The following is an 11238-nucleotide window of genomic DNA, read 5'->3' as shown; positions in this document are numbered from 1 at the left end:
GAGAGAGAGAGAGAGAGAGAGAGAGAGAGAGAGAGAGAGAGAGAAGAGGAGAAGGAGAGAGGGAAAAAGAAAAACACCGGTATGTAATGTGATTTTGTTGTGCATCGTACAAACGATTCGAATTGCATCGAGAAGATTGATTTTGTGAAGAAGAGACGAGAAAATACGTTTGTAAAACGTGGCAAAAGGTTCACGATAAGGCTGGACAAAATTGATTCGCAAACACGAGAAGCACGTGTGGTATAAGGGAGACCGGGACTAGTTGGTAAATGAGGTAAGTTGGCAAAACCAGCTATTTCTAGTATTTTCTAATAAGTTACAGAATTAAGCAAGAAAGATTTTTGAACATGTGAAAAATGACTTTGAAATTCGTGTTTGCTTGATCTTGAAATCTGTTAAAAAAGTAGAGATAATCAGTTTCGCCAACTTGTCCCAAATTTAGCCAAATAGCTCTGGTTTCCCTTATTCGCGAAACGATACCCTTTAGGTGTCTCGCCCATTAGACATCTTGATTAACGTCAAGCAACAGTGAGCCCTTAGTCCCATTTGGTCTACTAATCCGCTACTACACTTGATTATCGGTTCAAAGCTCCCACCTGTATATCGACACCTGAAGCTGATCCTCTTCGGTAGCCAGGTCTGTCATTCTAATCCCTCTCAAACTCACAGCCAGGGAGACCCTTTGAAGCTTTTTTCCGCTCGCTTTTGCCTGTAACAAACGACGAAAGGGACGGGCATAAAACGCGATGATACGCCAGAGCTACCACTCATTAGCGGACCGGCAAAAGTAACTTTGTTCTGTCGATTCTATTCTCAGTGAAACCGTAACGCAACGAATGATGTGTTACGAGAGAGAATATGTTCGAAAGAGGGAAATATTGCACGCGGAAATAGAGCGTAGAGAGGGTGGAACGGACAGGGAGGAGATAAAAATGAACGAATAAGAAATATGTAATACACATACTGAGAAGAAGATATGGTTGGATCGACAAAACCGCCGGTCATCCGGGTTCAAAGACATATATTGTATTCACTAAAGAAACCCTGCGTTGGCGCAAGGATATTTATATTAGATAATTTTATTATTTATATTTTATTTATATATTTATTATATTTATTATTATTTATTATATTTTATATATTTATACTACTATATTTATTATATTATTTTATTATGTTTACTTATTATTTACATAAAATAAGAGTATCAGTGACACACGAATACACACATGCCAATCTGCATATTTTTATTATTTTGGTCTTTAAATATGAATATATAGATATAAAGCTTTAACACCAAATGTATGTACATATAGGACAGGTGGAACTCATTAAACTGAACGAAAAAATCCTCTACTATTTTGCAAATACGTGAAATTTCGTGATATTAATTATTAAAAGTTAGCCAATGAGAATCCTGTAATACAATGGGACAAATTCTAGAATCCTCTAGAATGGAGTCTTACTTAAGATACCTGGATAAATTGGCAATCTCTTGAAGATTGTGGACAATGGGCGCATATATTATAATACTATCCAGTGTTACGTATCATCCGCCATTGTGTGTTGAGGTCCTGTCAATGTGTTTCAGGCATCTCACACATTTTTCTCAGTCTTGATAACAAAAAAGAGGTAAAAATAGCAAAAATAAGGAAAGAAAGTACGGCATGAAAAACTTTACAATTTTACGGAACGCGGACGAGGAAATAGAAGAGGAAAAAAGTTTGCGAAATACTTCGTAACTCATCGTTCGAACAATTAATTTTCTACTGGCACACAACTGTTTCCTCGCTGCATCTGTCGCTTCGACGCAGTTAGACAAACGAAGCAACTCCTCGGCTACTCTGTATTCCGAAGCGGCCGCGAGCGCGTCACGAGACGGAAACGATCGTCCGCCTGGTGGATGATGCGACCGAGCGGCGAATTCCCATCGACTTTTTCCGCCGCGTCGGCAATCATTTCGCCGTTTGCTCGGGCGATGTTTACCGAGGCGTCTGGGATAGTCGAACAGAGTGCGCGGGCCAGCTCGGTGAATTCGCGCAGGCGGCTGAAGTAGCGCAGCATTACTACGAGCGGGTGAACGAGACCGTCGATATTACTGGGCTTTTTTCGAAGATCAAATATCTCGTCTGCTAAACGACGAGAGCCTGGCGCGCGCGCGCGCGCCCGCGCTTCGCGGCAATGCAATTACAGGGCTTCACGCGGATTAAGCGGTCCATTTAACGATTTAACTCCGCGCACACTCGCACAGGTATCCCGCCTTAATCGCGAACGTCGCACGAAATTCCAGAGCGCATCCTAATCCCGCGATTCTCCTGCGAGATCCCGGCGAGCGGCTCCCCTTTTGTCGCGGAGATACGCAATCAAAGCAAGACAGAGAGAAAGCCGGTAGAGATACAGGTTCCTCTGATCCTTACTCGAGAAAGCCTGATTAGGGGGATTCCTCGATAATTTACTAATCGCGCGCCTCAAAGTGATATTATTAATTAAGCTAGCGCAGAGAGGAGGATATATATAAATATAAATATATATATATATATATATATATATATATATATATATATATATATATATATAATTTTATCCGCCTTTCCAAGGTGGAGCTACCATCATCCAAAGCTGAAGCTTCTTCGAGAAGTTGATGTAGGAAGAATCAAGGCTAAAGCGGAGATATTACACAACGGGCGACAAGGATTTGTTTACTGAAGAAAGAAGAGGAAAACAAATTCAATAAAAAACAATTGCCCCGTTCATGTCGAATCTGCACTGCAATCTACATGTCGAAGGAATATTTCCTCCGTATGTGTACACGCACACACATACACACACAGGATATAGACACAAACATGTATGCGGAAAATTATTTCCTTTGAAAATACAATTTTGTTTGATCAACATTATTAGAACGATAAAATACGAGGCGGCTAATTATACGCTCGCAAAGGCGAGCTCCGCATTAAATTTCATATTTACGATTTCATAACGATCAATTAACATTACTCCATAAAATTATTCCACAGAGCAGTCGAGCTTCCAATTGAATTCCTCGCGCCTTCTCCGCCTGCCTGCTCGTCGCTGCACAAATAACAATTGCCGGCGTCCGGGTAAAATGAGAATTGATACTTGCCTCGACCCGAGGAAAATCCGTGGAAATATAATCGCGACAAAGTTCCCGGCGGATTAACGAGTACTCCCGAGAAAAGGACGAGCTTCGCGGGCGATAACGAGATAACGAGGTTCAAGACCCACCTCTCTCTCTCTTTCTTTGTTTATTTTTAAATTACCACCCTTAATCCCAGAAAACACGCGCGCGATAGTCGCGTTTATTCAGCCGCGCGTTGAATAACTTCGCATTTTTCACTGGCTGATCAATCAAACGTCCCAGTTTGCGTGATCTCCCTTCACTCACGAGAGGATCGGAGACGGGAAATGAATTTTTTCTCTCACGGAAACGCTCCGGACGACGAGAGGGGCAACATGTATACACCGGTGTGAATCGATCCCGACAAGTTACACAATATATACAGTTCAGGACAGCCCCTGTATGTTCCCCCGTGTAGTGGCTTCTTGCTGGCAAACACCAAGTAGCGCTATCAGCGAGAACTTGCGGGCATAAGTTGCGCCAAGTTGCGCTTATGGTTGCGACACGATGGCAAGACGATGCTATTAGACGCGCGAATAACATTATCTCCAACTAAACCAGGCGGCAAAAACGTCTCAATTAGCGACTCGGGGCAACGAACATCGGTGCGTGTAATAAGCCCGGAGTTTAACGTCGAGGCAGGTCAATCAACGCGTTCGAGAACTCGGAATTGGATAAAAGAGACCATTGCGCGCGAGTGCAACTCGCGATCAATTATTCCAGTGGAAAATTGGATTTGTTTCCAGTCACGGAAAGAAAGAAAGAGAGATAGGTAGAGAAATAGATAGATAGATAGATAAAGAGGGAGAGAGAGAGAGAAAGAGAGAAAACGCCCCGTGGAGAATAGAAATTCTGGACTTTAGCGAACAACGCGCCGTTTCGAGGAGGAATTAACAATAATGGATGCAATTATGCCAGGTACAAAAGACGGCGATGGCGACGGGGATCAATCGAGGTTGGAACGAAAGAAGGGGAAGGGAGGAAGGGATTAGGCCGAGGACAATTAGCGACAGAGACGAGGCGCGGTTCGCCTTTGATCGGGAAGTTTCCGCGGGATACGATTGCGCACTGTCGGCAAACTTTCGCATCGATCCAAATCGAGACGGGTCCGGCGCGAGATGCCGGCTCGCGAAAACTCGTGGCCGGTTTGCTCCGTCGCGGACGACGTGGTAAAACTACTCGAGCGAAAGCGTATCGTACAAAACAATACACACACAGATATGTACACACAAGCTCGCACACTCACACTAAATCCGCTCACCGAGCGCGAGGCATCCTCGACGGGATATCTCTGCGTTCTCCATCGCTGCGACTCGGCGGTTTGGTTTTTTTTTGTCTCTCTCTTTCCTTCTCTCACTTCTCTCTTGTTGTACTACACACGAAATGCGTTCTCACGTTCCTATATGATTTCTGCAAGCGGCCGTTTGTCGCGGACACTCGCGAAGGAGAGAGGGAGTAAGGAGAGTGATGCGTTTATCGCGGCCATTATTGCAAATAACATCGCGCGGCGACGCGTAATTCATATTTTTGCCGTGTAAAATTATAGATTCACCGCGGACGCGGTAAATTAAATTCACCGTGTCAACCGTGGAAAATATCCCGGCGTATGTTTTCATCGCCGAGCCGGCGGGGGCGAGATCCACCCTCGTTAATGACTATGTCGGAAATTGCCGAAATATGTGCGTTACTGCTTTCTGCAATTCCGCGTAATTTCGCGATGGCAGACGTAATCGCTTCGAAATTGGAATTATATGAAGCGCGCTCGCAAAGTTTCGTTATTAATTAATCATGCTCTCTCCCTCAAATCATCGTGATCGCATAAATTCGCTGCCTCGCGGAACTGCGCTGCGCACAATAAGGATCTCGCTGTTGCGAAACTAAATCGGCGCTGATAGAAACTCGCTCGCAAATTCCGAATGAGATCGGGTTTCTCTTTGGGTTCATTTTTTCACCATGTCCTCATCAATCACTCGCAAATTCATCAAAGAAATTATTTTATCGGGTCGATCGATGATTACGCGATTCAAACGGCATTATTTCCACGAGAAAATTTAATATTTCAATATCTATTTCTCCCTTCTCTCTTCCTCTCTTTTCTTTTTCTCTTCTTTCTCTGTACGGACTGTCGATACTTGGTGCGTCGTGTCCGAATCGCGCGAAATTCCGCGAACAACAAACTCGCCGGAAGCATCTTCTGTCGGTATAATTTTTCGCAATTAGCTCTCCAGCCCGATAAAGCGCGCGGACTCGCGTATCTGACGTTTTCGAGAAAGTAAAATTCGTGAACGGACACGATATCAGCTTTGCCGGCGATATTTCTCGCATACAAAGTCGAACGTAATTAACGAACGGGCCGAAGTTGGATCAAACAAGCGGACTCTAATTAATACTGCTTTTTGTGCGGACCGTACCAGTTTTTCGCGCGAGTATCTTTTTTTGCCCCGCTTTACTGGATTTTTTATTTTCCTCTCTCTTGTTGCTTTGATCATTTCCGAACTCAGCGCATTAAATGCGATTGCAAATTGCACGATCCGACTTTTGTCGGAGACTTCTTTTTGTCGTCGACCGGAGAATCCGACCGCCTCGTTATGAGCAACTCGACGATACAGAAAGAAAAGGAAAATAACAAGGAGAGGAGGAGAGCAAGAGAGAGAGAGAGAGAGAGAGAGAAGTGGCAGAGAGAGAGGAAAAAGGGAAGACAGCAATTATGCGAGAAAACACACAGAAGAGGTGCTGCGTCGTGGCGCTGTGATCGTCAGCCGCGACAGAGACGGAGCGGCGAATGGACTGGCGAATGGACTGGCGGCAAAGTAATCACGATTCATTTTCATTAGCTTTATTAACGGGCCCGCGGCTACGCGGAATTAGTCCCTTGCAATTTCAATTAAATTCTCTTCACGGCGGCCGCGTCGGAAAATGGTTAAAGTAAATTACGCGGTGCAATACAATCTCGCCGTAAATAATACAGCGGCAATCGCCGAGCGAGAGAGAAAAGGGCAAAACAAGGGGGGAAAGAGAGAAAGAGACGGGGAGAGCGGGAGGGAAAGGGAGCAAAATCCACTCTCGACAAATACCAGATTTGTAGATAATTGAAAATTCAACTGGCCATGCGACGACGCAACGACAGCAACGGCAACAACGAGACGAATATCAATGTGCAAATTATCGTGCACGCTACATCGCACGCGATACACAAGGTAAAACGCGAAAAATGCTCCGGGAATTACGTTACGGGGGGAAAAAACAATCGGTCACAGTAGTTCGGCCTCTAAAAAACGGCTTTTCGCGTACGTCCGCCACGCATTGGAAAATGTACGGTTTTATGTATTTTATTTTCCCTTTTTTTATTTGCACATTTAGAGAGCGCGCTTTGGACGTCGCTTCCGCCGCTCCGCTACAGTCTCGCACAAATTCTCCGGAACCGGGCAAATAAACTGACCATTTTTATTTTCGTCGTCCGAAGGAACATATTCTCGACAAAAGCTCGTTTCATTTGGGGCGCGATCGAAATAGCGGTAGACAGGAGCGGCGACCTCTCGCAACACACCGGATAAACCACACCACCGTGAGGGGTTGGAGGGCTCCTCGAATACGCACCATGGTGATGACAGTCTTGATGGCTTCCGCCGTGGCCTCCTCGCTCGAGGGTGTCTCGACGAGGGTGCTGCCCAAATATTTGAGGGTGAACCTCGCCTCGGACGCGTCCTCGGATTCCTCCCCGTGCGTCGTGCCCGCCGAACCGCCGCCACCCTCCACGCACTCGCGGCTGTTCGCCAACGCCCATTCCTCGCATAATTCTGAAAGTTAACGTCGACCAGCACATGAGAGGCAAGACGAGAAACGCGATTTCGCGCGGGAATCGGTTGAGAACACAGCTTGCCTGAGAGAGAATTCACATCTTGGCATAAAGGCAGAAAGCCAATCAGAAATTGCGCTGGTGGTCAGGCAGTCGATAGTTTCTGCTTTTCTATCAGCGCGAGTTCACATTGGTTTCTGCTTTTCTGCTTTTCGCCAAGGTGTGAATTCTCCCGCAGACCTTGACTCCTCGTTAACACATTCGCGTTCTCGGATTGTCGCGAGTCATAATAACTTAGTCTAGCTGGATAACATCAAAGCTAACATTCAAGGCTCGCAATTAATAAGAGACAAGATGATCAAGTGAAAAGCTCGGCTTTCCTCGGCTTATACTCTGTGTACCATTGAAAAGAATCGAAAGTTGGCACCAAAACGTTGGCTCGATCTTTTACATTATGTGTCCTTCACCTTTTTTATATTGAGAAAAAATGTCTAAAAAAGTCTCTTATAATGTTAATATAATCAGTAAGAATGTTTCTCTCTGATTAAATCAGAGTAATTAGTATCTCACTGATTTTGACCAGAGTGTACGTGTGTGTCTGTGTGTATGTGTGTGTGTGTGTGAAAGTGAGATTTCACTGCAAAATCTAATTTATTATACATCATAATTCAACTTCCAAATTCAACTTTCTGCGTTAGTAACGATGAAACGGGCGGCTCCCATTGCATTTTGCGTGCAATAATACTGCCTGTGTTCGTAAAATGCATGAATAATGGGAAGAATCGCTACCATAAATTGATTCTTTCAGTGAGATCTTACTAGTGTAGTACTACATTTATTACTGAATCACCAAGTTATAAACGTAGCATTTCAATGAAGAGTGCACTGATTCTACTTTAGGGAAAACTATCCATCTCTCTTTCTCTCTCTTTCTCCAGCAAAACTTTTCGCCTGCATCTTGTTTTTCAAGTTCCTTTGTAGATTCTAGCTTTTTCGAACGTGCTTCATCTCAATTAATATCTTTATCTTCGTGAATTTACGGACGGTTTAATGCGAAAGAGCTCACGTTCGTGGGTGTGTAAAGGGTCAAAAATTTGGGAACCGCTGCTCCGCGCAAACACGTACACGAGCTCGGGGCATTGGCGGAGATGGAATGCCGGGCTGCTAGCCGGGCGGAAAGGGGGATGACCGATGTAACATTAGTCTAGGTCCGTGCAACCACATGAGCCGGCTTCGTTGTCTGTCTACTTCGTGACGGGAATGGCCGCACGTGCGTGGCAATAATGGATGTCCGAATTTATACGGGTATTTGCTTAAACGCGAGAATACACGAGAAGAGGAGCGGATGAGGTGTCTCTCTGGCCCGCTAAAAAAACAGAAAAGAATAAAACACTCAGAGACGCACAGAAATTTTCGCTTCTGACGCCCTTCTGTTTTTACTTTATTATATTGCTATGTCGGATATAGTATGTGGCGATTTCTCTCCCTATTTCCATTTTTCTGAAAAATTTTTCAAACGAGCACGCGACTTGTGCAAAAATACCGGCTAAATGAATTCTCTCTCTTTCTCTTTCGCGACGGAAATAATTTCGCAGTGATCATTTGCGCAACTTCGTGATGTTCGAACTCCTATCGACTTCTACAAAGAGAGCTGATGAAGGGAGATTCTTATACGTCGATTTTCCCATTTAACACGGTATAACCGCGATTACTTCGTGTACACCATCCAGCATAACGGTCTTAACATTTACTGGGCTTTGTTCGAAGTGAATTTCCCGATTTCATCCAACGTGTATACATATTTATCATTAGTGCATCATTAGTGTTAATTATCCCAACGTTTCCTCAATATAATCGCCAGTTATGATGTACGGATATATAAACATCAAGAAATTCATTTGAAACTGTATTGAGCGAAAAAATAAGAAATATTATTCGGCGGGTATACATACGCTGTGGAAAACAAACACTTGAAAATTTATTCGTGAAATATGAAATTTATTTATCTGAAATAAACTTTCATCCCGCAAATAAATTTTCAAGTATTTTCTTTTCAGCGTATTTGTCGAAAATATAAATATTTCTTATTTATTTTTTCCATATTTATTCGTACTAATATACATATTTTTATATCGAGAAAAAAATTCTCTCAGATGAGAAAACATATAATTTAAACCAAAATAATAGAAAGCTCCTCAAATAGATTAACTAACAGTGAGATTTGAAACGACACATAAGGAGCAAGCACGGATGTGCTATTAAATACTAATATTATATTAAATACTAATATAAAAATACTAATATTACTTTTTAATATTAATATGATTGTGCGAGGATAAAATTGTCCAGTATGTTAAACGCACGTATCAAAATTTTTTCTTCGATTATCGTATGCGGAGAATCAACCTTCCATACTTAGACTAATCTTTGAGTCCCAATTTTTTTATATATTTTTTTTATTAAAATCCCAAACCCCATTAAAACCGATGACAAATAGATTCATTATATATGTTGCGAAAAAACTGCCTCCGCCAGGACTCGAACCTCCCCACTTTCCGGGCGGGACGCCTTTCCATTCGGCCATCGAGGCTTCGACAGTAATCTCGCAACACAATGTTTATAAATTCTTTAAGATGTAAGTTGAGAGAGAAAGAACGAAAGAGTCAATCTCGTAAGATCATATAATTTACCCAAAAACCGTCTCTTTGCATAAAAGCAATTGTCTGTAATGTGTTTAAACAAAAGAGTTTCGATTTTAGAAAATATGTCATGCCTATCGAATAAATATTTTTTTATTTTTCAAATATCTATTCTTTCTCAGTGTAGTAAACGTTAATACTGTTATCCTGGATTGTACGACAAAGCAATTCAATCTGAACCGAAGTGAAGAACCGGGCGAGCTTCGTTCCTTTTATCGGCGCGATTCGTCTTCGTCGCAATCTCTCTTTGCTATCGATGGTAGTCTGCGCCGTTATCGGGAGACCGCGGGGACCGCACACGGGAGTTCGCGCTGCCCGTTATTGTCGAGAGCGAAACTTTACCGCAGGACAATTTTGTAAAAGCGGCGGGAACTCGTTACTACACGTGACGTGCCGTGGCACGTCGTGACGTCTGCTTCGAGAAAAGAAAATCGAGTCTCCCTTTCTCCCTCACCCTGCCTCTATCTCTCGCTCAGTAGCAACATCGCCCGAGAGTCCCACGAGCGTTTCTGCGCGCGGATGTGTGCTCCTTTAGGGAAGTTAGTAGCGGTTCGCTACCAGCGATGTGTCAAAAAGTTTCCGTGCCGCGGCACGACAATACGCGCGCCCGACTTTTTCGCTCTGATCCCGCCGGTCTCCCCTGGCAAATCGACCGGAGAAATAAAAGTCTCGGGTACAAATCGAGCAGCGCGACAAAAGGCTATCGATCGCGGCGCTGTCTCGTGTCTTCGGCGCGGCGCGTGCTTTCTCTCCCGACTTTCTCGCTGAATTCAGGAGACGCTCCCCTTACGCTTGCATTCGCGTATAACTCTTCTGACGATTGGTTACGTCACCTTAGGGTTTCTCACGAATATCTTAAAGCCAAATCACACTAACGATTGGCGATTGACAATTGAAGATTCGATTTTAACGAATCAACAAGCTTCAGCCTTGGCTTGCTTTGTTTCAATTGGTCAAGTTCCAATCTTCAATCGTCAATCATCTATCGCCAATCGTTAGTGTGATTTGGTCTTTACGGATACCATACGAGCGTCTAACGAGTTGCGCGCGAATTTGAATTCCTGTCGCGATAAAGTGTACTCGAAAAAAAATTGCGACTACAGAAGAAGCTAAAAGACGGAGTCTCGTCTGCGAAAGTTGGGTGGCGAAAGTAGTTGAATTAATTCTACGATAAACTTAATATCCGCGATATAATCGGGACAAGCAATTAGGTTAGTTAAGAAACTGATAACTCTATAAATATAAGTTACTAAGTGAGAAGAATCGAGGTCAGGGAAAGAAGATAAACGCCACTAGTCTCAATTTCACTCGGTATAAGTTAAATTTTCAAAAATCCAATTTACGCACACGATGCGCTCGCAACACTAGCTGGTGGATAAAAATGGACGATGGCTGTTTCGGCAAATCGAGAAACGTGAGAGGACACGATAGCGCGCAGGATACGTGATCGCTGTGCCCATTTGTATCAATTTGTCAACGAGCACTTCCTGCGCTTCGTTTTTTCCCTCGTATTGCACCTGCTATCAATCTCCAGCGACCTTTTAACATACAAAGATACTCCCTCTTTCTCCTCCTTCGTTCTCTCTCTCTCTCTCTCTCTC

General features: G+C 43.6%; 1 protein-coding gene across 3 annotated transcripts in view; it reads right to left on the bottom strand.

Annotated features, from left to right (window-relative positions):
• LOC116842111 (low density lipoprotein receptor adapter protein 1-like) overlaps window positions 1-11238 on the bottom strand; it is a 92265-nt gene that overhangs the window by 5859 nt on the left and 75168 nt on the right. For all 3 annotated transcript variants that reach the window (XM_032810843.1, XM_032810842.1, XM_032810840.1), the window contains exons 2-3: window positions 6740-6939; window positions 597-709 (exon numbers count right to left, since the gene is read on the bottom strand). In XM_032810843.1, coding sequence (XP_032666734.1) covers window positions 597-709; window positions 6740-6939 — 313 coding nt within the window. The remainder of the gene's footprint in view (window positions 1-596; window positions 710-6739; window positions 6940-11238) is intronic.

The sequence above is a fragment of the Odontomachus brunneus genome, unplaced genomic scaffold, assembly GCF_010583005.1.
Source record: "Odontomachus brunneus isolate Ranch 3 - 2012 unplaced genomic scaffold, Obru_v1 Obru_scaffold_021, whole genome shotgun sequence".
Taxonomy (NCBI): domain Eukaryota; kingdom Metazoa; phylum Arthropoda; class Insecta; order Hymenoptera; family Formicidae; genus Odontomachus; species Odontomachus brunneus.
The sequence above is the reverse complement of the archived record's forward strand: the minus strand, read 5'-3'. Positions and strand labels throughout refer to the sequence as shown.